Below are 27,602 nucleotides of genomic sequence, written 5' to 3'. Positions count from 1 at the left end.
AGGATTTTGAAGTGTCCACCACCTATAAGTAATTAGTGAAACATCGAAAAAATATAGAACTATGCTGTCTATACTTCATTCAACAGCTTCTAGAACAAATACAACTTCGGCATTGAGAACTATTGGTTAGAGCCTTCCCACATGAAGTCAACACGAGGGCTCTCTATAGATTTCAGAGAGAAGTGAATTGTGGCCTATGTCACCATGGGTTTGGGTGGGATGGATCTCTCTTTTTTAAAAATACAAGTTTAAAAAAGAGTATAAGATAGTTAAAGAAAAAATTATCTATAATCAGTCACAAAAAACTAGAGTAGTCCACATTTGTATATCTTTGTATTTCTGTTTTAAAGAGGCTTCTGTTTCTATCACTCCTGTCTAATAGCAGGTTTACAAAAAAATAGGTCCCTGTAAGCATTTGTATTAGGAAATTCCTAAGCAACCCAACATTGTGTCATTTTACACAGAGTCTTACTTTTCTCCAGCTCCCCTGTAAGTTTTGTAGAAATGGTCTGACATTCTATGTAGACTTTTGTTGGGAAAAAGAGGGACAGCTATTGGTACAAGTATATATAAAACCCCAATTATCTACAAACCACAAGGCAAAGAGAAGATAAATCCTGTTTTTTCTATCATTACTTTCCTTTTTTTTTAAAGCCATCTTTAACTTTAACATGAATAAGATTATTAATTTATAATGTAAGCATGCAACCAAGCTTTATGCAAAAGATTATTTGAATTTATTTGTGTATTATTCTTAACATAGTATGTCTGACTGAAATTTTCAGTATTAGTCTGGAATAAAGACAAAAATATTTTGTTAGAATATAATTTAGAAAAAAATGCATCTTTCTGTATACAGTAGGATCTTGCTAAGTTGCACAATTTACAATTTTCATGCACATAAGAGAAAGATCTCATGACACTTTTCAACAAAAATGTATAGCCCAGAACTGAAGTGTGGTCTAATTTATTAACACTTCATTATTCATACAAAAAACAGTACTGCATGGGTTTTCGTTAGTATACATTGTTCATAAATACACTAGTTCATTTAATTTGAAAATAATATTCTGGTGATACAGTTTATTTGCTTTATTATTGTTGGTTCACTTAATCACAAATAGGTGATGGGTCTCCTGGTAACTAAGCAAAGCAGCAAGCTTGTACAACTGAATATGTTTTAAAAATTACATTTAACTCATGAGAATGTTGCATTTTAAATAAGAATTAACTTAGGGTAAGCTCTTATCATGTAGTTGCAAACAAAGTTAACAGTCCTTTTAAGAAAGACACTATTTCATTGCCTCCCAGTTTAGATTCTCCATAGACACGGTCCACAAATGATATAGGAACCTGTTAAAAAACAACAACAAAAACCACAAGAACAATTTATTCTAATTATTTTAGGAATTTAACTTAATTAATATAAAGAAAATACAGCTTTAAATCTATTATGCATTTTATATTACATTTAGCACAATTAGTATGTTCAGAACACAACATATTATCATTAAAAAAAGTGAAACTATTACAGATTTAAATATGTAGTGTGCTGGTTGTGTTAGCAAAGCTACTGTGCTTTTCCACATGGAGACCAGAATAGAAGACTGGTTCCTCAGGTTGGCAGAGACTTAGCAACAACACCTGTAGTCTCCAAAGATGGATAGAATCTGCATTGGTGGTTCCTAACTTTTGTTGTTGGAGCCTCTCCTAGCAACTGATTTGTGGATGAATGCCATCTTCTGATGTCCCTGAATGTGCTAGGTATAGTTGTGTCTGGTCTCACTGTATTGCTTTTTTTGTCTTCCATTTCCCCCCCCTTTAGTGTGGATTTGTCTTTTGGTTTTTTTTAATCCCTTTCTGATCCATCATCAGAAGGCTACATGCTGCATAGGATGGATGTCCATTAACAGCCTCATACATGTCTGGGCTGCCTGCGCTCTCATTGTTTAGTGCCTTAGGAGCAAAAGGAGAAGAAAAGAGCAGCTCAGGTTTGTGAGCTGCTGCCTGAGCTCACAGCCCTGATTAAGTGAGCTTCCCTTGTGGATAACTACATTCAGAGCTGCCACAGAAACAGAGAGAAAGGCTTAGAGGAATGCGCAGCACTTTCCCTACAGCTGTGAGAACATGCTTGTAAGGGAAATGGGGCAAATATCTGGGATCATGCTGCTTTCTTTATCATCACTGTTCTACCCATCAGTCTTAACTGTGCCTCAAGGTTGAGATACTAGAGTGTATGGTTGATCACACCTAGAGACAGGTCTAAAGATATTACTCTATCGTTAGCCACTGAGTTTTCTGAACAAACTGTTCTCAAAGATAGGATCAGTGAAATGGACACCCAAGGGCTCACAACATGCTGTGAAGTCCCAACCAACCTCCTTCTCTAAATTTCTACTGGGTCAGTGAGGCAAAAGTCCATTGGGGTGGTTTAGGCAGAGACTGCCATAACCGGAAGTGGCAGAGTTAAACAAGTACTTGCTTGATGCTCCAACATCAATTCCTCACCATTGGCAAGAGGAGGATCATGAAGTGGCCTTCTGCTCAACTTCACTGACATAACAGACACAGTAATTGTATTCAATGCACATTTGGTACACAACATCCACTTGGGTCTATGGATCTTCAACAAGCGGTTTATGTTATTCTTAGAAAAAAAGTTGCTTAAAATACAGAATTTTTAGTTCCTTCAGTTATACAAACTTATTGTCCAATTCACTTGCTGTTCATGAAGGTTATAAACATATTGCTTCACCTAGGTACTTCCGTCTGTCCATTATGTAATAAATACTGTTTCAAAAAAAGCAAACATCATTCTAGGATGTACTAGCCGGAGTGTTGTAAACAAGACACAAGAAGTAATTCTTCCACTCTACTAAGCACTGATAAGTCCTCAGCTGGAGTCCTGTGTCCAGTTCTGGGAACCACACTTTGGGAAAGATGTGGACAAAATAGGAGGAAGTCCAGAGGAGAGCAACAAAAATGATTAAAAGTCTAGAAAACATGACCTATGAGGAAAGATTGAAAAAATAGGGTTTGTTTAGTCTGTAAAAGAGAAGACTGAGAGGGGACACAGTCTTCAAGGTATGTAAAAGTGTGTTGTAAAGATGATGGTGATAAATCATTCTCCTTATTCACTGAGGACAGGACAAGAAGCAATGGGCTTAAATTGCAACAAAGGGAGACTTAGGTTAGACTGTCAGGGTAGTTAAGCACTGAAACAAATTATCTAGGGAGGCTGTGGAATCTCCATCACTGGAGATTTTTTAAGAACAGGTTAAACAAACACCAGTCAGGGATAGTCTAGATAATACTTAGTCCTGCCTCAGTTCAGGCGACTGGACTAGACGACCTATCGAGGTTCCTTCCTGTCCTACAATTCTATAAGAACTCTTAATATTCTAATACAAAAGCATGTGTTAAATAAGAATACTCCAGGGCCCAAATTCAACAAAATTAACTCTGCAGAAGAATATAAAATAAAAAAATTGGATCTGCACTCAACTGGCAGTTTCAATCAGAAATCAGCTGGCATGTGTAATACAAATACACACCACACCCTTGTTATTGTGCCAGAACTGAGTATGTCTCATCTCCAGGCACAGCTGCCTATGCCAAAAGAGAGGCCAAGGCAATCATCTGGCAGATACAGTTCTACTTCTCACAACAAGAACAGCTAGCCAAAGAAGAACATAAACTAAGACATCCAATAAACTCCCCCAGCTTTCTCACTAGGATCCCTTTGACAACATTGATAAGCACCTCAACAGTTATATTTAGCTGGGCTAGGAAGGAAAAAAAATAAAAAAATCAGTAACTCCATGCTGGAGAGGAAGTCAGTGCAAGATGCTTAAAGTGGGATGGCATTCCATGAAGAGTGAAAAGTGAACATTTTGCATTCACAAGCCATCCAACATCACAGTATCTCTGGGCACAATACGGTATCTCAGGGCACAATTTTCTCTACAGAATTAGAATTTACCTCCTAAACTGTTGCTGGACTACACCTTCTTGTTCAAGAGCATGTCATATTTTTAAATGGTGATGATTTACATAGTGCAAAAGCCGTAACCCTTATACCACCAGAATGCGCATCCTGTGCACTGAAATGCATTTCACACCTGGTACAAAAGAGCAGCAAAATAAAACAGAGAAGCATAGGAGACCATCCAGGTATGGCATATGCCAACTCTGCTTCACACCACACAACTGTTCTCTTTTGAGTTGGTAGATATCAACTATCTTTAATATGATAACTTGGCCATGAAAAGAAAAACTTTGACTACTACTGAATTTTGAAGTATGCACAGAACTGAAATCCTAATCTTCGTGTGCAGATTCTGCAATGGTGTGAGCATACACAGACACACAAACGTGCCTAATTTAGACCCTAGCATCTGCAATTACCCAATCTGCATGCACATCTATGTGCCCAATTTTTCTGAAAAATCAGGGCCTTAAAGATCTGTATCTAGATAAGCATTTCCAGGAAGAATCTGTCAAACAACAAATATTTGTATGATTCTAATATATAGGATTTAAACCTCATTTATACATTTTAAAATGCGTCATGAGTGCCTAGAGCTTGAGGATTTATCATCATTAATTTTTGCATTACCAAAGCACCTAGGAGCCTCAACCATGGACCAGGACCCAATTGTGCTAGGCACTATACAAACTCAGAACACAAGACTGTCACTGCCCCAATCTAAGTACAAGACGGGAGGCAGACAGACAGAAGGGGGAAGAAGTACAAGCAAACAAGAAGACATTGTTGGTCAGCATAAGTAGCCTAACTGTTAAGTATTTTTTAGGCATCCTGGCAAAGGAGAGTTTTAAGGAGATTTTAAAGGCGGATAATGAGGTAACTTTGCGGATGTTTTCAGAGAGCTCCTCCCAATCGTGAGAAACTACAAAGAGGTCTGAAAATTTAGCAAGTGGACAATGGAAGCTAGGAGTTGGTGCAAGGGAGATCAAGAGTAGGGATGGGTTGGGGACCCTGGACAAGTGGAGAGGAGAACGGAAGAGAGAAGATGAGAAACTTCTGCATCTGACAGGAGAGAAGGAGGAGAGAGAGCGTTACAGAAGGGGAAGGAAAAGCAAACCAAGGGGACAGAGAAGGTCATATCATATTTTGTCAATTTTCTCTTAGAAGAATTATGCAAGATCCTGCACAGAGAGACAAGTGGAGGCAGGAGGTGAAGGTCTGAAGAGTGAGTCAAAGGTGGCAAAAAATATCAGCTATGATTGCAAGTGTGGGATTTAATTATGTTGGAGAAGTAGAGTTGTGTGCATAACCCCCTTAGGCTTATTTGAGAATCCCAGCCTATAGCTTCAATGATACTTCCTATGAGTTCTTGCTCGGCAGTTTCTTTGCTTCTAATAGCCCATACCCACATTTACAGTATAAAATTGAAATGTGATTTTCTATGCTTTTACTGTACCTCTCCAATAGTGTATCCTAACTGTCTAGCTCGAACAATCATCTCCATCTGGAAGACGTATCCTTTAGAAACACATTTTTCCATTAGTTTCTGCAAGACCTCCTTTCTGTATAACCTGTAAATTGAAATGAAATTGAAACCTGTGGCAAAACTTTGGATTTCAGATACAAAGATAACATGTACAGGTATTGTACTTACAGCCTACCCACATTACAACTGTTTAAAAATAGTCACTAGAAAGTTTTATGACTCCAATCCATCTTTCTTTACTCTAATGGATGTCATAGTTCCCACAACGTATTCTTGGCTAGCAATTGAGAAAATTAATACAGCTTCATAATTATAAAAAAAAAAAAAAAAAAAAAAAAAAAGAGGCATGTACCTGAAACTTCCTGTTAAATCTGATGCACCTGGTCTCAACAAAACCTGAGTTACAAAGTTGGCACCACGACTGTCAAAGAGGATATGCATGTCAATAACCACTCAAAACAAAGTTTAGAAAGCACAAGCAGGGTTTCCACAAAAGAATTTACCATTTTAACATAAAAAAGGCAACCTTTTATTGCTTTATATGGAAAGTTATATAACTAAATCGGTTTTCACTGCACTAGACTTGATTAATAAATGTGGAATTTGAAGTAAAAAACATTTAGATCAGTAAATACACATTTTGCTTTTCAACTGGAAGTGAATATACAGATAACGGAATATTCTTTAAGAAACAAAATGCTGTTTTTAAAAGCCAGATTTACTATGCTTTTACATGTTTATAGCAGAATCATCATATACAACCACACATTATACTGCATTGTAAAGCAAATTGCAATACAAAATATTTTGCAATATAATTTTAGACAGATTAGTTCTCTGCTTGGATCATGTTCACCTGTAAGGGGAGGAGAATGATGGCCTAGCAGACAGGACATTGAACTTAGATGTAGAAGATCTGTGTTCAAATCCTGGCTCAGGAAGATTTCTGGTGTGACTGTGGGCAAGTCATTCCTAAGGTCTCACAACTGTAAGGGGGCATGACTTCATGTATAACTCTGTAGCTCCAAGCACACTTTGGACTCTAGACAGTAATTATGTATAGCCAATATATGAACAGAATCAGTACATTCCACTTCCTCCAGGCTTTTGCTCTAGTCAATCTGGTTTGGTTGGCAGGAAGAGGAGGATAACTCATCCTGCCATTTCTGATTTTTTTTTAATTATCAGAAACTTATTAATAAGTGAATAGACTGATGTGAATTGTTTGAAGTGTATAAAAAAAAAAAAGTCCATTTATTCTAAGGTATCCAACTCTTGCTTTGGGGTTCCCATTTAGTTTTTACCTTATCCAATTAGCTAGCAAACGAGTAGTCTCTCTCAAAGAATGCAGCTCTTCTCTTCAGATTTAACATTGCTACAATATTATATCGCCCTGAACTCTACCACAGTTTCCAGTCTAAGAATGATTGTTCTATCTTCATCAGTTCCTGTGGGGTCTGACTTAAACCCAAGAGGAAAAAACACCCACATCACCTGAAGCTTACAAGGACCTCTGTGTAAGCTCAAAAACTTGTCGCTCTCAGCAACAGAAGTTGGTCCAATAAGAGAGATTACCTCCCCACCTTCGTCTCTCATAAAAATAAAATAGCCATTAAATTAAAAAAAACCCTAAACATAATAGGTGTGGTGGCAACGTCTTTTCAAAATGATTACCAGGGCTTCTGCTCCCAATTCTTTTGAGGACCAACTGAGTCAGACTTGTTTTGAGTGAACAGACCTTAGACAAATTTGAGAAGAGCAAGATTTTATATGGAAGAAAAATCTACCCCTGCTGATTCAGCCCTCAGTGACTACAAGTCCACCACAGAATTCAGAAGCTGCTCTCCATGTTCATATGTGACTTATATATAGCATTTTTATTTTATCTTCTCTTTAGGAAAAAAAATATTTCCAACTGTCCATAGTTAGAACTGTATTAGCCTTTCTGGCAAGATCTAAGGAATGGTTTATATAGGCTGGTAATTAATTTTAACATGAAAACTTGTTAGATAACTCTTAATAAATGAAAGACAATATTATAACCAAAAGGAGATTGAGTGGTTCATTGTCCCTGGGAAAGGCCAGCACAGTCTTTAAATGTAAAGGTACACACCTATGAACTTGGAAGAAATGCAGCAGTGTTCTATTTGTGGCAAGGAAGGGAAATAGGAAATAGAAGCTACTGTTCTATTTGTGGCAAGGCCAAAAATTGTCCCAAATTGATACACTGCAGATTTACCCACAGTAGTGTTCCAAGTCTGACCTAAGTAGTCCAATTTCCCCAAAGAGATCACATGGTTAAGTTTTTTCTTGATGTTTTCTTAGCCAGAAAATTTCCAGGCATACAAGTTTCTATTCTATTATTAAATTTGATTTTGTGATGAGAAGTACTGTTCTGTTTAAAGTACTTATACGTCCAGGGCCGGCGCAACCCATTAGGCGACCTAGGCGGTCGCCTAGGGCACTAACATTTGGGGGTCGGCGACCGCGGCAGCGGGACCTTCCGCCCCCTCTGTCAGGGGCGGCATTTCGGGGGCGGGACTTCCGCCGCCTAAGGCGGCAAAAAAGCTGGCGGCACTCCTGTATACATCCCCGCATCACTGTTTTATCTTAGTGCCTCACAGTCTTTATTCTAAACATCTTTGGGAGGTAGGGAAGTGCTATCCTAATTTTACAAATGGGGAACAGAGAGGCTAAGTAACTTTCTGTGTGTGATCCTGGGCAAGTCTCTGGTGGAGCAGGGAATTAAGGCCGGGTTTCCCAAGTCCTAGGCTATAATGCCTTAACCACTGGACATTCTTTCCTAGTCATTTGAGATCTAGTCCAGTTCACACAGATCGGCAATTTAGACTCCCGGGAAGGGGGAGTCCCAGAGATGAAAGACATGATGATTTATCGGTTGAGAGTGCTTTTCTTTGAAATTATTGAAAAAAGTTTGAGCAGCAATTTTCTTATCTGCAAATATATAGGTAAAAATACTAACCTGATTATTTTTCTCTTCAAATCCCAGCCATACACACCTCCATTTCCTTTATACCGAGTTCCAGACACAATGTCAAAGTTACCTTCTTTTTGCTTTCTTCAAGAAATACAATTTATTTCAAACATGAAAAGTCATTGTATCAGTTTAAAACAAATTTATATTTTATAGACCTTCAAACAAGGTGGGATAGAAGTTGGCATGAAGGCAATAATTATGTTGGTTATAAGCACTATACATTTATATACCTTTTTAAACCACTCTCTTTACATTCTTATAAAGCAGGGCTATTTCAGAGCATCTTGTGATGCTTTTTACCATCTATCTCATAGAACTTCAAAGACTGCTTCATGAATAATTTATCTAGACCTACTTATTTTAAAAAGGCAAAAGAAAAATTAGACTCCAATGTAAAATGGAGATTTTAAAAAAAATACATATTAAAATATTTAAATAACACAAACTGACAGTAACAAGGAAATTAAAAGATAAGTCTGACACTATCCTGCAGCCCCCACTGTATATAGCTCTGCAGGATATTATATAGAATCCATTGTTTGAGATCTTCTGCATTACAGCCCAGAAAGAGGAAAATTATAAACAGAGTGACACCCTTAACTTTGAAGGTACTTGCTCTCGATTATTTTTGATACAACTTTAAACGTTAAGAAAAAAAATGTTCCATAATTAGTGAGAGTTAACTCTATTTTGTAACTGGGTACTGTAACTTTTAACAGAGATCACTGACTCACTCTGGAAAACAAAACTTTTGTTCAGGGACTGTTATTGTAAAATAAAATCTAGTTTTAGTCTTTAATTGTTTTGACTGATCTTTTAACTATACCTATACCTCTATTCTCAAAATGATAAATAATAGCTATAACTGTTCTATCTAACTATCTCACAAAATTTAAAGTCTGGTTCTACTCTGATAATTAATAACTGCATTGAGGAGTTTCATGATTATTGTTTATCAGTGACTTCATATCAAATATCCTCAGTTTGCAAGTAAAAAAATGTTTTTTCTTCAAACTGGAAGCCCTGCAAAAATCAACCTAGGATCTCTCCTTCTTGTGCATCATCACTTGGAAACCAAATTCCACCTCAATTACACCCGTACAACCCCATCGCCTTTAACTAGTTTGCAAAGGTGTAACTTATTAAACACATCTACTGATGATGCACTAGCAGGACTAGAATCCAACTCTCTCTCTCTCTTTTCACTATCCTGGCTCCTGCAGGGACAACAGGAATACAAAGCAGTAAAAAACTTAATTTAGTCATTCAACTCAGCATCTCTAATGCTAACTGCACACATGAAGCAGAACTGTAGAGTAAGAAGATCCCATTTTTACTAAGTTACTTTTCAAAGTAGAACCAGTTAAAGGAGAAACATAAGTGCTTAGTCACACATTCTTTCTTCCTCTAAAGACATGTTCTTGTAGTCCTTAAGCAAATAAAACTTCCATTGAAGTCTATGGGAGTTTTGCCGGAGTTAAGGGTTAATGTCTGTGGTACTGGTACTTTAGAAATATTTGGGTCTTATTAGAGCCACCCAAATCCTTGCCCTGACTATGTTTCTTGTTGCAGTTGCTTGAAACAGCTTTTTTGATTCAATGAGGTAGCTATACAGCAATGGAAGGTATTCAAATGTTAACATAGAACTTCAACAGCTTAAAAGTTATACTCCAAACGTTAAAAATGGTACCTACCTGATGAACTCTGGAATAAATTTTGGCTGAAAACAGGCAGATGGGTGGGAAAAGAAGAAAAAGAAAAACAGTCAGTAACAATTAATTAAAAACACTTACCAAAAAAAAAAAAAAAAAAAAAAAGACCACGCAAGATATAAACTTACATGGTGCGAGAGGTCCGCATCCATGATGATAATGAAATTCCCTGTGGCATGCTGCATTCCATGAATATAAGCAGTGCCTGGTGAAGACATCAGAGAAATAATTTCATCACTATCTTAACATGCACACAGGTCTCTAAGCAGATTCAATCTTTTTACAACGTCTCAAAATTATATTACAAAAGCGGATTAAGTAAATGCTCCTGAGTTTTTTGTTTTTGTTTTAAATAGGATAGAAAAATCATCTTAATGTTTGAAGATTAATGTTTCTCCAATAATTTCAGTACTAGATTCCAAAAGTGTAAAACTTTGCAGGACAAACTTCACTGCAGTAGAAATAACCAGAAAAACATCACTTGGTAAATGGATAGCCAATACAGGTAAGATTTTCCACAGTGCCTAAAATACTCAAAAATAGACTTACGCACCTAACTCACTCAGTTGCTTTTGAAAATTTTACCATTGATCTTAAAGATTCTTCTGATTAACTACTACTTTGTTCAGTCAGTCAACATTTATGAAAATGCTCCATCTGATGCCTAAGCTAAAAATCTTTCCTTCCTCAATTTAATTTTTTTTGTTTTAACCACATTATGTGAATCAGTTCATCTATATCAATAAGAGACAGAACAAGTTAAGGTATCCAAGTTTCTCCTCAAGAAGGCCACTTTCCGATCTCAGTGATGCTGCTTTAAGGCCACATTTTTTCCCAATAACGCTACAATGGCATAATTGAAATCAAAATCTGGCACATGGTCTTCATTACCTCGGATTAACTTTGCTGTCCTCCTAGAAATTTTCCAAAATGTAAATGTCAGTTTTTAAAAAGCATGCATCCAGATGTGGACCTTGGTGCCCATATCAAGCATTTACACAGGGAATTCTACTTCTAGTTAATGAACAGCTCATCTCTGGTCTCTTTTTCATGATGTTTGCAAAATTACAAGCCAGGAATGTTAGTGATCCATGTAGTGTATATAACTAGTAAATAAACTTATTACAGGAAAGACAGGGTGCATTAAAAACCCTGAACCAAGCCAATTTTAATAAATATAAATAAATATAGGACTTTGTTCTTTGAAACACAGAACAGAGGATCACAACCAAGGTCAGGATAAAAATTAGGTAGAAAATAAAAAGATACCTAGGTTTCTTAGGGCCTCATATCTAAATGAGAATATAAAAGGTGAATTTAAATACAGACAATTCAGTATCAAGACTTAGAACTTTGTTCCCCTTTTGGGTATTGGCACATACCATAGTTAAACATTTCCTGTGGTACAAGTAGATTAACTGCACAATATTCAATAAACAGGGCACCTGAAATATTTCACCAGCTTGTGGGAGTGTCGAGATTCAGTAAGAGACAAATACTGATTTTCATTAAGTCAAGTAGGTAAGTTGTGTTCCATTGCTTTTTCCATTTCAATTATTGGCGGTGAAGAAATCTGGCCTGAGTCCGAACAGACTAATCTTCCCCCAGTATGTTTTGTGATAAATGTTTACACTTGAGTAAGAAAATTATCAAATGCTTAATTTTTGCCTTTTTTTTAAGTAACAATGAAAAACAGACATGGTCTGCATATTCCTTGAGTAGTAGTAATGAGTCAATGGTGGAGCTACAGAAGGCCCAATCTTGATCATTTAAATTCACAGCAATCTTAGAATTGATTACAGTGGTTCAGGATTGGCCCCAAAATTAGGACTATATCCTGGTATGTGATAATCAACTCTTGTAATGTGCCTAAAAGACTTCAAATAACACTGAACTTAATAGGGGAGGATGGTGCTCAACAACTTGCATGACTGGATCCTCAAGGGAAATGTATGATTTGAATTACAGTAGTATCAACATGTCCTGTTAAACTGATCCAAGCCACAATAAGCACTCTACAAACACATAGTAGGAAAGAGTCCCTGCTCTGAAGTCCGTAACAAATTAAGGTCCCAGTTCTGCAATTTGCTGCACATGGGTAGACTGTTACACTTGCGCAGAGCCCTAGTGACTTCACTGAGTCAATGGGGTACCATGTGAGCACAGCAGTCTGCCCATGTACAAGTGACAACTTGTCTAAATTTAGGACCCGACTGCGTAATAAGTAGGTGGAGCAGGGGAAGGAGGATGAGCATAGTAACTGTTTTCCTGCTACTATGTAGACTGCCCAAGACCACAATTTGCAGGTTTGAGGTTGTGGGGAATTTGTTGTAAGTTCACTATAATATAACGTGTGTGGTTTTTTAAATCACTGCACATTTGTTTGCTTATAATTACTTGATGAAAACGTTTATTTCTGTCTGAGGGTTCCACTATGACTCCTCCTATGGAATGTTAAAACTAAAACCCAAACAAAACAGATAGCAGGAAGTTTTACTCTAAACCAGAAGCTTAATGAGTACTTACCCAATCCCAGCTTTTTTGCTCTGGGCCTTAGAAGCTGCAAGATATTTGGGGGGGGGGGGGGGAAGGAGAGGGGATTAGGCCATACATTAATAAAGTTATATTAGCTGAGACTACAGTTTCTCTCACTTTCACTGACATGCCACCATTACATAGCTCAAGATGCTGAACCAATATTGAAAGAGATCCTTTTCCTTTAAATATTTAGATACTACAGAGAATCAAATTCATCTAAGGAAAGACAGGTTCAACGGAAACATTTATATTAACTGGATATATAAACTAGATTAAAAGCCAATCTATTTTAAATTTTACTGAAGAACTGCTATGTAAGGAAGTCATTCCGGTTGTTTTCTTAAGCCTCTCCTCCCCCAATACCCACTGTTTGAAATACCCTCTTACAAAGCTGAACACACAATTTCCCCCCACCAATTTTGTCGGGTGACAAATATTAAGAGGTAATATCTGAGCAAACTCTTGGAGTGACTTAAGATAGTCAGTACTGAATATACACTTTTTACACACAAGTGTAATTCAGCTTAATAGTCACTCATCTTACTGAAAATCATCAGTAAGATTTTATTTGGATGACCAACCACCTCCTTGATTCTGTGCTGACCATTCTCAGCTCCCACAGAAGCTGAGCTCCCTCTGACACCTCACAAGTCTAGGTTTCTAGGCCAACTTTTTTTTTTTTAAAAAACGAGTCTAACGTTAGACACTCAACTCCATATTTAGATTCCTGTCTGATTTTCAAGAGTGTTGAGCACCTCAAAATTCCCACCGACATTAATAAGAGTTGGTGGGTGCTCATTGAAAAGGGTGAACCAAATATGGACTTTGGAGTCTAATTTTAGATTTCTTGATTTGAAAATGTTGGCTTCTTCTGATATATTATAAGTGCCTGTGAGATCATGAACATTAGTGTGAAAACCAAAGGAGGACCAGGATAGAGCTTCTGTAAAAAGTCAGCCATCATTAGAGCTTCTATAGAGTGGTTATTTCATTCTCTTTTCTTTTCCCCAAAAATCTTTGTATGACTCTGTGTAGGAATCTCAACTCCTCTGTTTCTCAGCCAATTTTAGAAAATCAAAAGTAGATTCATCAGCATCCATTTGCTATAAAATTCTTGACCTTCATTAATGGAGTTTCCTCAGACCAGGATACAGTTACTACCTAGTAAATAGGAAGAACCATCAAATTATTTAAATACAGACCTTTGTGCATCAGTCAGAACAGATTTTGCTCACTACCCACAATTAATTTCAGGAAGCAAAGAAATACTCTCTCATTTTCCTGGCATTAGATTAGGGTAAGCAGATGCCTATGCCTGCATGGAGTTCCACTGAATTATATGGGGCTCCACGCTGTATCAAGGGTCAGCTCACGTGGATCCAACTGCAGGATCGGGGCCTTAGAGACAAATAGTGACCTGCATTTGGTATAACTGTTTTATACAAAGTAGCAATAGAAAATTCAACAAAAAATTCCAAACTCCATATACACACTTCTCCTTACACAATCTTTAAAAAGATTATTTTAATTCACTAACACAATCTTAAGCTTCAGTCCCAGAAAATGAAATTTACAACTGCCAATTAATGGACCCAGGAGGTGGGGGGGGGAAAGAGGGATATAAAACATATTACATTTTTTGTTGCTCAGAACACAATGAAGCTGAACTTCTAGTTCTCAGACCATAGTATGCTTATGTGCTTTTATCACTGAAATGAAGCATCTTTAAATACTCAAACTCTGAATGAATTAAAGTGATATTTACCTCACCAGATATACTTCCACGCTATTGTTCTGTAGTAGTACAGAGAACAAAAACCCTTAACAATCCTGTTAGAAGGTTCTTCTAAGTAAATATACTAATTAATATGAAGTAAATTATGAAAAGTAGACTAACATACATCTGCATAGCCGCTCACACCTGCAGCCGAAGAAAGTGAAATTCAGCTTTAGCTACTCCTCCTCTTTCCTTTTAAATATCCACAGGCCAAGTACAATCATCATCATTTCTTTGACCAGAATGAAGTATGTGCACAAAGTACTGAAAACACTTTGTAAACATAAATTCATGGGGCTTCACAATATTCCCTGTGAGGCTGCTATTATTACTATCATCACCATTTATCAACATGGCCTCTTAATATCTCTTCTAATCCTACACTTCTATGATTTTATGGTATGGTAAACTGGGTCACAAAAGTTAAACAGATTGCTCACGGATATAAAGAAAGCCAAGTCTTGCACTCAGAAGCCCCAACTCTAATCCCCCATTCTAACCACTTTAAATACTTCCCAATCCAACAAAAAATAAAAGCAAAGAAAAAAAAAACCATACCACTCACAATTTTATCTGAACCATATATCTTTTCCAACTGTTCAGCAACTTCCCGTGTCCCATCTGGGCTTCCATCATCTATGACTATAATTTCAAAGTTGCTTCCACTGAAATGACAATTATTTTGAAATGAACATGTGGGAAGCCAATTTCAGCAGCTATGTTGTTTCAAAAGGCTTGAAACAGGAGAACAAAATGCAGAATGGTCTGCTAGCAGCTAGAAGTACAAAAAGTTGCAGCTTTTAGAGACATGTTTTAATGTATTCCTGTTTCACTTGCATCTTAAGTTGCAGTTGCTTCACAGCAAATTGAAACAGTACCAGCCTGTTTATCATCTTACTACAAGACTCATTTCTAGTCCCAAGCCTATGAGACTCTGGATATTAAAATGATCATTGGTCCCTTGATCTAGTAATTTTTCCTCATAGTGGTGCAGGGGTGATTACAAATGCTAGGATTTGTACTCTGTTTACTGTAATTTTGTTTCCCTAAATAGTCACAGTGGGGGGAAAAAAGGAACTATTCACTGTTAGAGGAGAGGCACAATTAGCTACAGCACTTTCCACTGCTAACAGAAAGATTTTAGAATTTTCACACCATGAATGACTTTATTATCCCTCTAGGGTATTGCTAGTACTTTATAAATTCTTATGAACTAGGACCAACTAGTTATATGAATATTTATGCTCAGATTTTCAAAAATCTGTGTGTGTGTGTGTGTAACTATGTAAAAAGCCAAAGAGCTCCGAAAAGCAGCCACAGACTTAATTGTGAGCTTCTTGGGGCAGGCACCGCAGTTTTGTTCTACAGGTGTGACCCCAACACAATGGGGGCCCGTGTTAGGCACTACCACAAAACAAACAGTCATGCTAAAACCTAGCCTCCCCTACGACCCCGCAGCCCCGTGAAAAGTGACGCTGGAGAGGTTACTAACGCGGAGCTCCCGTGTCCGCAGGGAGGTTCCGCTCACACCGCAGCAGCGGTCCCGACAGCCGGAGCTCGGCGAGCTGCAACGGCGGCCGACCCGGGCTCCGCAGCTCGGCTGGACTGGCCCGTCCCGTCCCTGCTGCGAGCGGCCGCACTCTGCCAGCTTACGTTCAGCCCCCGCGGGGATCCCCGCACAGAGGCGCCGGGTCCAGCAGGCTCCCGGGAGCAGGGACCCCGACTGAGCGCGGCGCCCACGCAACACCGTTCTAGGGAGGGAGCGCAGGCCGCGGCGCGGCGTCAGGCACGGGTGGGCGGGGGAAGCCGGGCCCGGGGTACCTCTCTTGGAAGCTCCGCACCAGCAGCCAGACGATGAGCGGCAGATTCTCGCGCTCGTTGTACGTGGGCAGCAGCACCGAGTACTTATCCCGAGCTCGGTTCCGGCTGGCCGCGGCCATGGCGGGGCCACAAACCACCCGGAACTAGGGGAGCGGTTACTACACTCGGGGAATGAAGCAGCCAATGCGCAGCTACCCCGGCGCGTGGCACCGACGTGTGCAGAATGGGTCGGGCTGGGCAGCCCCGCTGTCACCGGACCTGTTAGGGTGTTGGACCGGAAGCGGAAGTGTCCCTCACCTTGCGGCGCTTTGCGGGCCGGGCTAGGCGTGGGTTGCTTGCCCCTTCTCTCCGGTCATGGCTCTGAGCGAGGCGGCCAGGCTCCGGGCCGAGATAGACCGGAGGGAACAGGAGCTGCGCGCCCTGCAGGGGCAGCTGGCCGCCGTCCTGGCGAGAGAGGCCGCTGAGGAGCCGGCGGCGGGGCCGGAGCTGCCCCCCTTGGAGGCGAGGGCCTCCCTCAGCCCGGCGGAGATCCTGCGCTACAGCCGGCAGTTGGTGCTTCCCGAGCTGGGAGTGCGAGGGCAGCTGCGCCTGTCCCGCTGCGCCGTGCTGGTGGTGGGCTGCGGCGGGCTGGGCTGCCCCCTGGCCCAGTATTTGGCGGCCGCCGGCATCGGCCGCTTGGGGCTGGTAGATCACGATGTGGTGGAGATGAGCAACCTGCACCGGCAGGTCCTGCACGGGGAAGCTAGGGAAGGGCTGCCTAAGGCCCTGTCTGCAGCTGCCTCCCTTCGGCAGCTGAACTCCACGGTGCAGTATGTGCCCTACCACCAGGCCCTGAGCCCAAGCACTGCCCTGGAGCTGGTCCGGCAGTACGACGTGGTGGCCGACTGCTCAGACAACGTCCCCACCAGGTACCTGGTCAGTGATGCTTGTGTCCTCGCTGGGAAGCCGCTTGTATCAGCCAGTGCTCTCCGGCTGGAGGGGCAGCTGGTGGTGTACAACTACCAAGGGGGACCCTGCTACCGCTGTCTCTTCCCAAAGCCTCCTCCACCGGAGACAGTGACCAACTGTGCAGATGGGGGAGTCCTGGGCGTTGTGCCAGGCATCATGGGGTGCATCCAGGCCTTGGAGGTGCTGAAGATAGCTTCAGGGATAGGTTCTACCTTCAACCAGTTCATGCTAATGTTCGATGCCCTTGAAGGCAGATTTCGCAACATCAAGTTAAGACCCAAGAAGCCAGACTGTGCCATTTGTGGTGACAAGCCAACTATGACCAGCCTACAGGATTATGAAGCATTCTGTGGTTCATCAGCAACAGACAAGTGTAGAACTTTATGCCTACTGCCAAGTGAACAAAGGATATCTGTCGAGGAGTACAAAAAGCTACTGGATGAGCAAGTCCCTCATATACTGGTAGATGTTCGTCCACAGGTAGAAGTGGACATCTGTTATCTTGTACACTCTATCCATATTCCTTTAAGTAAACTAGAGGGGGGAAATGAAGAATGTTTGAAATTTTTAGAAAAGAGAATATGTGAAGAAAAGCAAAGAACTAATGGCAAAACGGCTTTCCCAGTATATGTTGTTTGCAAACTAGGAAATGATTCCCAGAAAGCTGTGCGAGTTTTACAGGAGTTGCCTGACAAAGAACTTGGTTCGATATTGGCTAAGGATATCAGAGGGGGGCTTATGGCTTGGGCTAGCAAAATTGATCCATCGTTTCCCCAGTACTAACATTTTACATATCCGAATAGAAATGATCATAAATTTCTACTGCTAAATGGTCTAGTTTTATACCTGCTCGGTTTAGTAACTACTATTGTGCATGTACAAAATGGGGAGAAGATACCACAAAGTTATGTATTAAGTGCTTTCCATGTTAACTTCTAAAAATTCTGTATATGTTTGAAATTAATTTCTCTTTGTTAACATTCTAAACGTTTGTATAAAAGAAATAATACATTTGGGTTTTTTTGGTTTTGAATTGTGGAAGTTTGCTCTAGTGAATTGAACATGGATGTGGGAACTACTGAGTAGCAGTTCTGGTCCTGAAAGTGACTCACTTGATGCACTTTGAAAATCTTTACCAATTCACCTATTGCTGGTATAGCATCATTTCAGCTCCCTTGATACTAACAATGGTGACAGCTTTAAGGGTGCAGTGGTAAAAATTGCACTAGCACTTCCACCATTGATAACATCCAGGGTGATGCATCAGTGATAGACCAGTGAGATGACACGAAGCTGGAAGACGTTGCAAGCACTTCAGAGAACAGAACTAGAGTTCAAAATTATCTTGATAAATTGGAGAATTGGTCTGAAACAACAAGATGAAATTCAATAAAGACAAGTTGAAAGTACTACACTTAAGAAGGAAAAATCAATTGTATTCATACAAAAGGGGAAATAACTGGCTAGGCAGCAGTACAGCAGAAAAGGATCTGGGTTTATAGTGGATAACAAATTGAATGAGTCAACAGTGTGATGCTGTTTCAAAAAACACAATTGCCATTCTGGGATGTATCAAAAGGAATGTCCTATGTAAAACATGGGAGGTAACTTCTGCTGTGCTCTTTAGTCGTGAGGCCTCAGCTAGAGTATGGTGTCCAGTTTTGGATGCCAAACTTTTAAGAACAATGGACACATTGGAGAGAGTCCAGAGGAGCGCAACAACAATAAGATGTTTAAAAACCATTACATATGAAGAAAGGTTGAAAGAACTGGGCATGGTTAGCCTAGAGAAGAGAAGGCTGGGGGGGAACTTAAGTCTTCAAACGTGTAAAAGATTGTTGTGAAGAGGATGGTGATCAGTTGAATAGGAATAGGATAGGATAAGAAGTAATAGGCTTAGTTTGCAACAAGGGGGATTTATTTTGGATATTGAGAAAAACTTTCTATAAGGCTAGTTAAGCACTGGAACAGGTTACCTAGGGAGACTGGAATCCCCATCCTTGGAGATTTTTAAGAACAAGGTTAGCCAAAACACCTGTAGGGGATGGTCTAAGTATACTTAATCCTGCCTCAGTGTAGAGGGGATGTACTAGATGACATCTTGATGTCCCTTCTAGTGCTACATTTCTGTGAAGGCCACTTTAAACAAGTCACTTAATTTTTTTTTTAGTTTTCACACCTATAATATTGTTTCACAGCTGCTGCTCTTTCTAGTGCTGTCTGAGAATGAAAAGTGTGATGTAAGTGTTGAGTATTATGAAAGACAAATTATCACTGCACCAGGACAAGGACAGTAGAGCTACCACACTCACTGTAACAAAACCACAGAGAATCACTTCCTTGTTCAGAGACTTCCTGGAATGCAGCCAAGTATAAAGCTAAACTCCAGGTCTCATGACATCTCTATAGTACCAACTATACTAGAACCTTTGTAGACTGCTCTAAAAGCAGCTTTAAAAAACAAACAAATTTGCAATTAAATTGAATAATAGAATTAAATATTCTTAAAAAAAATTACACACAGTTGACCAGAATCAGTTTCATATATGCATGCTTATTTGACTTGGGTGGCAGTTGTAAGTGTGTGTAGTTTGAAAATTTGTGTAAAGGATATGTAAAATATAAAATGGTTTGTACACTGATCTAAAACTATTAAGCACTATAGAAGTGCTACATATTGGGGGTTTTGGTCAGTTTAGTTTATATGGAGTTCTTTACTGTATTCAGATTTCATTCAGACATTTGATGATGGATGTTGTTGCCTCTATATGAATTTGCAGCTGGGGGTATACTCAGAAACTCTTTTGGGCAGCACTGGTCTTGTTTCTCTGGGCAGGAAAGAAGAATAGGGTGTTATGAAGGGTAAGCATTAAAAAGACCAAAAGCTCTAGTTCAGAAAGGGTGCACAACAAAGAGCTTGCCTAGAAGATGTTAGGAAAGGACCCTAGCGAAGGCTGGGTAGCGCTTTCACAAATTGATAGTGCAGGATATAGAGAAGATAAGAATATGAAACACCCTTTCCTAGTCCTAGGGCCTCATATTCATTAACATTGAAAATCTCAATAATCTGTCAGCTGTAACAGTTGGTTGTCTGTTCCCCAAAGTGCAGAAGAACTTTAATTGGCATGGACAGATATTTGTGTCTGAATAGCTATTCCTGTCTGACCGGGAGAAAGAAATAACCAACTCTAATAGCGAAGCAGTATGAACCTCTTCACTTGCACATAGAAATTATCTTTTAAAGATTTTAATTAAGGTATGGATTTCCTTTACATTCTGGGGAGAAAAAAAGCCCACCTGTTGTGACTAATCTTTGCTCTGCACAAAAGGAAAGAAATGCAGCACTACCAATATTATAGTTGAAAAAGCATAATTTAATAGCACAAATTGTAGTATACCCATACCCTATCTACTTTATTATAAGATGCCATAGGTCCTAGCACTACAAATCTATATACTCTGTTGTGAAGGAAACGGTTTAATGAATGTATAAATACAGGGCCATACCTCTTTCAATTTAAAGTACAATGAAAACACCTAAGGCCAAGATTTTCAACAGGGATTAGTGATTTTGGGGTTCCCATCTTGAGATATATTAATGGGCTTTAATTTTTCAGAGGCTGGATGGATTCCTGAAAATCGCCTCTGTGGGGTGTCAATTGTTGGGAATCTGAAAACAGAGAAACCCAAAATCATTAGTCACTGTAATAGCAAGAAGGAAAACATAATCCAAACACAAACGTAGAAGATGAGAAGGATAGAGCTTCCTCAGTACCAAAGGTCCCTCTGCATATCAAGCAGGTGATTGTGTGTCTGGATGCCTACTTGATGTGAGCAAATAATTTCTCTTCAGTAATCCAAAGGCAATGAAAATCCACTATTCACAAGGTTCTGATTGCTATTCTTTGGTGGAAAATTCCTCTCTGATCCTAAATCTGGTGGTATATTAATTCCAGTGCATGGGAATAGGAATCACCATTGTAAAGCATTTTATTACATTTTTACCTCAATCTGCCATTGCTAGCAGAAATTATACATAAACTGAAAGAAATAGAAGGTGAAATCAACCAAATAAAGCCTACCCAGTTTGATACAGGAGATCTCCGTAACCAGAGTCTTTGCATCAAATCAGCAAATAGGAAACCAAAATGTAAACATTCGTTCTGTTTTATAGCAAACAATATTCTACTTGTGTGCCAAGGCCTGGAGGGCTCCATGTGAAAAAGCAAGGCTTCAGATGAGTAAGAGCCAATCAAAAAATATTGGAACTATCCAAAAACTTAATGCATCAAATCAGCCAGATGGGACATTTTTGTAAGATACATCATGAAAAGTGGGGATCTTTGCTCACAGAGACTCATTTAAGGGATCCTGAATTCCTCTTGATTTTGTGCAGCTCTAACTGAAGAATCTTGAATCAAAAGAACCCTTTATTCCACAATATAAAAATAATAATAAAAAAAGTGTGTAGATTAGCAAGTGATCTCTGATTATAGGAAGGTTTCAGGCCTTCAAGGTGTTCTACCCTACTCCATTTAGCTTTTTCCCTTATTAACGGGGGGGAGGGAACATACTCCATATCTTCTGAAAGGCCAATCTATCATATCAGCCCACTGACCTCCAGTTTTTCATGGGATCATCTTAATTCAGTATTCTGCTCTTGGATGATATTTCATCCTCTTAAGTGTGAGGTGCAACTTTTCAGCTTCAGTCAGACAGCAGTGATTAAAGAAGCAACTGCTGAAGATTATCTGAAAATTTAGGCACTTTTTAGACACACTAAAAAGATAGTCCCTGCTCTGATGAGCGTACAATCCAAATTTTATACCATGCAGAGTCTGAGCTTTTTTGAATGCATTTTATTGACTATTAGAATGCTGATATTTTCTAGACTGCCAACCAAGACCTGATTTAAAACACTTAAACGTGTGCAACTTCAAGCACATGAGTAGACCCAGCTGAATTCAATGAGACAACTCGTATGCTTAAAATTTCAACCATACTTAACTGGTTTTCTGAATTAAGGCCCAAGTGAATACTTAGGATAACACAAATACCTTTTCAGTCTCCAAAAAGTGAATGACACTTTCTCAAGTTTCATGTGTCTGTTTGAACTTTACAATATTTTCCAGCAATATTGCCAAGTAAACTAGACAAGGATTTATGGGACTGTAACTAACAAAAAATAGAAGAAAATATACTGCAAAGGGCAAATTTTTCAACTGCAGTTACTTAAGGTGCTCTTGAAATTCTCCATACAGGAACAGGATTTATGTGAATTATCCAGGTGATTGCATGTAGAAAAGGGTAATTATAACAGCATCCACTATAACGTTTGACTGTTGCATCCTTTCAACTACTATATCTGAATACTCACCACATGAAAATCCATGAAATGCTGAGCTTCCCAAATCACACATGGGCCTAGAAGCAAATTCCTATCTCGCAAAGACAAAACAAGTTTATTAGGTATCTTAGTGCCATGGCAAGTCAAAGGAATCTTCCTATTGTCTTCAGGTAAGGTGCTAATGCTATTGTGCCTTGATATTGTAGGTTTAATCAATTAAGAATTTCCTTGGTTTGGGGGTTTATATAATAATATTACAATAATGGGATAAATTCTGCCCTTGTTTATAGCCACACAATACAATTTCATTGAATTTAATGATGTTATGCTGCATACAAGTCAGTGGATAATTTGGCCTAGCGCTTTCAAAATGTGAATGCTAGAATTTCAGAATCTCTCTGAGAGCTTTATTATTCCACTCATCAATGTAATATCTGATCAAAGTTGCTTTTAAAAATAAATCTTGTACTGGATGCTTAAAATACATGCTTGCAATATTTTCATTCTCTCTTTTTATTTAGTATACCATTGTAGGCTGCTCCCTTTAAAAGCACATCAGCAAAAATGGATGTTTGTTTTTGCTAGGTGGCACTATAGGTTAATAAACCATTCTCTTATAGAGATTGCAATTTAGCAGACAAGGGATGAGATTAATTTGGTTCCTTGTAAAAAATAGTTCTGGTCACAGTTTTTTCAAAAATGTGTTGAGAAAACTTAAAATGCAATGCTGCAATTTGACATTAGATGCAACAGTCCAAGAAAATATAATGAAAACCCCCAATTTTAAAAAGCACTACATTTATTTTAGATACCTAACCTGAGACTTTGTGTGCTAAACTTCATCTCTCAGGAAATTTTGTAGTCAAGTTAGAAAGCCCTATAAAGGAGAGTTTATTGGAATTACTGGCATAATTTTACCTTTAGAAATTTTAGGCCTTAATTCTGCAGAGCAACACTACCGGCAGATTTTTAACACCTGGAAAGATTGTTTTCAGCTTTAATTGTGTAAGATCAGCACTAATTTGTGTGTTAAAAAATAATCCAGAATTGGTATTGTAGTTTTTTAAAGAATTAAGGGAACAGTTTCTTAAAAATTACAGTTCTCCTACTTCAGTGATAATCTGCTTCTCAGAAATGTAAAACATAAGAAAATATTTATCTAATGAGCTACTGAGAGTTCAGGTTTTTCAGCCCTGGTTAAGACAGTTTTCTATCCATTTGTAAATGCAAAAAGATTTTCTTTTCGTGTTTCTCTCTTTTGTAAACCTGGAACTGAAATATTTATTGTAGCCCTCATGCCTTATTTTTTTTTAAATCCAAAAAACCCTCAAAAAACCCTCAAAAATGGATGTCCCTGAACCCGCCCCATCAAAAAAAAAAAAAAAAAAAAGCAAAACAAAAAAATAGCAACAGCCCAATGTATGTAAGCAACCCTACAAACCAGTATCACAGCCCAAAATTCATGAGCAATCCTACAGTAACAAGGTAGTTTGTGATCCCCCAACATTCACATGCAACCCCAAAATAATAGACCTTTGTGCTCAGACAGATACTGAGGAAAAACTCTACAGAAGCAAACAAGGGTGCTCAGTCTAGAATTCATGAGTAACTTGATAACAATACACCAGTCCAGAAACTGCAATAAAGCAGCGTGCTCACTCTTGCACTCCATGGAAACACTAGAGTAACAAGCCACTCTGCATATGCAATGAAGCAACAGGGAAAGAACAGTAATATTGATTTCATTTTCAAGTTTACAAAATGTCATTAAGAGGAGAGTTGGTCATTAGTTTAGCACATTATTATTATTATTATTAATAAATACAAATTTAATGACAATCCTTTGACAATATTTTTAAAATATTTACATCTGTTCAGACAGTTAGGTTAATGGATGGCTACCTTTCCAAGCTTTGGATACACTATTAATGCTATGATTAAACATTTACATTACACTGGAGGTAGAGAGCCTGACTCACTTCTCGCTTACCCGGGTATAAATCAGAAGTAACTCCATTGCAGTTACACCAAAGCAAAACAGTTGTAATTGGATTCCAGATGTCACCTATATGTGCTACTTCCAACAATAGACTATCATGAAACTGCTTAAACTGCACATATGCTTAAATCTTGTCGTAGTTGACTTGGCTTTTTGTTCCTGAAACTGAATCATTCTATCACTAAAGATGATAGGCTCATTTATCACTCTGTATTTTACAAAAAGTTGAGTCATTACAGACTCAGCTAGAACTTCATTGGTGACACCCGGTTTATAAATGTCTCTGAAACGAACTGTTTCAATAGCTTTTAAACAGATCTGAGAGCATGTAGAGTAGCAGGGATGCAACAATGCTTTCATAAAATTACCAGCTGGGTTCAGATAACCTGTGCAGTCTCCTCTAGAGGTGAAAGAGGGGAACTTGGCATGGGCAAGTCACTTGACATATGCTTGATCTAGTTTCTCCACTTGAAAAAATGATATAATTGGCTGTCTCACAGGCTGTATACTGTTTCTAAGGACTTTGAACAACTGTGAGGAGATGTGGTACTGTACCAGTAGTTCTGTGTAAAATATTATGGAACAGTGGTTGTCATTCCATAGTTAAGATTGAAACTAGCTTCCTGATTTTCAGAATGCCTCCTCCATATGAAACAGATCCCTATGAAATTTAATATGTCTCAGCTTATGCCTGGGTGGAATTGTGTCTGTGACTGTGTGGGGGAGAGGGGAACAAGCAACAGGAGCCCATGAACTCTATAGTAGGCCTGGTCTACAATTTAAGTCTATCTAACTATATTGTTTTAGGGGTGTGGAAAATTCACATCGCTGAGAGACATAGTTAAGACAATCTGTGCCCTGGAATAGACACTGCTAGGTCAACGGAAGAATTATTCCTCCATTCCTTTTGATGGGGTGGATTTACTACAGAAGTAGTAAAAAAGTAGGAAAGAACCCTTATGTTGCTGTAGCAAGTGTCTATTCTACAGTGGAGTAGCTGCTATGCATCAGCTGTGCCACTGTAACACTTGTAGTGTAGACACAGAGTAAAAATTCTGTTTCCTACAAATGTCCTTAGTAAGTAAGAATGCAGTACTATATGATATCAAAAAGGAGTTAGTTCTAAATGAAAAGTGTTTCAGAGTGTTATGCGAGGTGTCAATAAATCTTTAGAAGATTCAATTAAAATTCGTATTTATAACAGATGGCTATTCATTTATATAAGCATAGTTATTACAAAGCTATGACTATTCTAATTCAACTTTAACAGCATTTATAGCTAACATATATATGCGTTTCTAGCTAACATGGATCCTGATAATAGTCTTATGGTTCTGCAAGACTGTTGAAGTCAATAAGGTTTCTGGGAGTGCTTGGTTTGTAGGCACTGCCTACTGAAGTCAATGGAAAGATTCTCATTGATTTGAAGGGGCATTGGCTCAGACCTATAATGAGGTTAGCAGTTGCCTGATGCTGGAAGAGGTATACACTCAGGCCAGGCATTCCTTGCCATTGTAGAGTATGAGGGTAATGTTTGCATATGCTAATTTAAGTGTGTTGAAATGCAAGTAGGGAGCAGGCCTTTAGGCCTAAAATTTAGGCTGCATATTAGCTAAAGTTAAGCTGTTAGCATAAGTGAATAAGAGTTATTAATAGAAGTGACTCAAGGCATAACCTGGGGTCATGTAGTAAACATGCTTTTGTTTTAAACGTTTATAGCCAATGTTGTAGGGGAATTTTTGGATGTTTTTAAATATTGGTAACTGAAGAATTTGCATTGATGCAAATAATAATTAGAATGATGTTTGATATTAATAGCCAATAAGGAAGTAGAAGATATTTGGATTTTGGGGTATGGAAGAGTAAATATGGTAATGGAAAAATAAATATGATAAAAAGGGGGATTTATTGTTAATTAGCTTATTATAATTTACTATAAATAGGATTGCTCCCAAATTATGTGGCACTCCATACACCATCATGCACAGTTTAAAGGAAGGACCCTACACCCATTTTTTCATCTAGGAACTGATCACCCCTTGGTGTTATTTCATAGAAATATGAGTATAAATGTAGCATTAAATTGTTCTGCTGTAATTCTTTTATGCATGCTTGCTTTAGTTTTATAATATAATAAAATTCTGAATTTCATCACTTATTGTGGCACTCAAGGTTCGTTGACCAAATTAAATAAATTACCTGTAACTGAATCAAGGACTGAACCTTGGGCTAATATTATTTTTAAATTTTGCATCGAAACATATTAATGGGAATATCTAAATCAAAGATTACACCCTGTGAAACTGAAAGCATCTGTCTTTTGCTCCTCTGTGATCACTTAATGCTAATGAAATGTGGCAGCTGTTTGCTGTGGGAGAAGGCAAATGGTTTAATCTAAGCAGGTCACATTTATCCAAGATCCTCTGAGAAATGCTCCCTCTGAATGAGAAGAGACTTAACAGGGGTATAATGCAGTACCATCATTCTTTCATTCACAAATCCTAGTCAGTAAATTGCAGGACAGAAAATTTACCTGCCAAGATTGTATTATATGCAGCGTTGTTGTAGCCTTGCTAGTTCCAGAATATTAGAGAGGCAAGGTGGTTGAGGTAATATCTTTATTATGGGACCAACTTCTGTTGGTGAGCGAGAAGCGTTCAAGCTTACACAGAGCTCTTCACATCTGGTAAACATACTCAGAGTGTCACAGCTAAATACAAGGTGGAACAGATTGTTTAGCATAAGTAGTTAACACATATTTCAAGGGCCCATTCAAGATGAAGTGGCTCATTCACATCCCTCCAGTCATGGAGGGGGGGGGGAAGAAGAGGGAGGAAGGCAGCTGGGGGCGTTGTTAGTGAGTTATAGATTGTTGTAATAAGCCATAAATCCAGTGTCTCTATTCAGTCCATGATTTTGAGTGTCTAGCAAAATTATGAATATAAACTCCCAAGTTCATCTTTTGAAAGTGTTGTGCAGATTTCCTTT

At 38.7% G+C, this 27,602-nt stretch overlaps 2 protein-coding genes across 2 annotated transcripts; one reads left to right on the top strand and one right to left on the bottom strand.

The window, feature by feature from the left end:
- Positions 1-720: 720 nt before the first annotated feature.
- Positions 721-16,549, bottom strand: DPM1 (dolichyl-phosphate mannosyltransferase subunit 1, catalytic). Its single transcript, XM_065414286.1, has 9 exons — positions 16,321-16,549; positions 15,065-15,164; positions 12,711-12,744; positions 10,313-10,389; positions 10,167-10,192; positions 8,458-8,553; positions 5,827-5,895; positions 5,445-5,559; positions 721-1,353 (listed from the first exon to the last, which is right to left on the bottom strand). The coding sequence occupies exons 1-9, from the start codon at positions 16,437-16,439 to the stop codon at positions 1,249-1,251; spliced, it is 741 nt and encodes a 246-aa protein (XP_065270358.1). The 5' UTR covers positions 16,440-16,549; the 3' UTR covers positions 721-1,248.
- A 125-nt stretch (positions 16,550-16,674) lies between these two features.
- MOCS3 (molybdenum cofactor synthesis 3) lies at positions 16,675-18,290 on the top strand. The gene has a single exon (XM_065414846.1). It carries the CDS (start codon positions 16,675-16,677, stop codon positions 18,049-18,051), a length of 1,377 nt encoding a protein of 458 aa, XP_065270918.1. The 3' UTR covers positions 18,052-18,290.
- Positions 18,291-27,602: the final 9,312 nt, after the last annotated feature.

This window comes from Emys orbicularis, chromosome 12, assembly GCF_028017835.1.
Source record: "Emys orbicularis isolate rEmyOrb1 chromosome 12, rEmyOrb1.hap1, whole genome shotgun sequence".
Lineage (NCBI taxonomy): Eukaryota > Metazoa > Chordata > Testudines > Emydidae > Emys > Emys orbicularis.
This window is presented reverse-complemented; position numbering and strand designations above follow the sequence as displayed.

Coding starts and splice junctions, on each gene's coding strand:
- DPM1 (XM_065414286.1), bottom strand. CDS start 16,439: ATGGCCGCGGCCAGCCGGAACCGAGCTCGGGATAAGTACTCGGTGCTG. Junction 15,165..16,320: donor GTGCGGAGCTTCCAAGAGAG/GTACCCCGGGCC, acceptor TTGTCATTTCAG/TGGAAGCAACTTTGAAATTA. Junction 10,390..12,710: donor AGCAAAAAAGCTGGGATTGG/GTAAGTACTCAT, acceptor TGTCTTCACCAG/GCACTGCTTATATTCATGGA.
- MOCS3 (XM_065414846.1), top strand. CDS start 16,675: ATGGCTCTGAGCGAGGCGGCCAGGCTCCGGGCCGAGATAGACCGGAGG.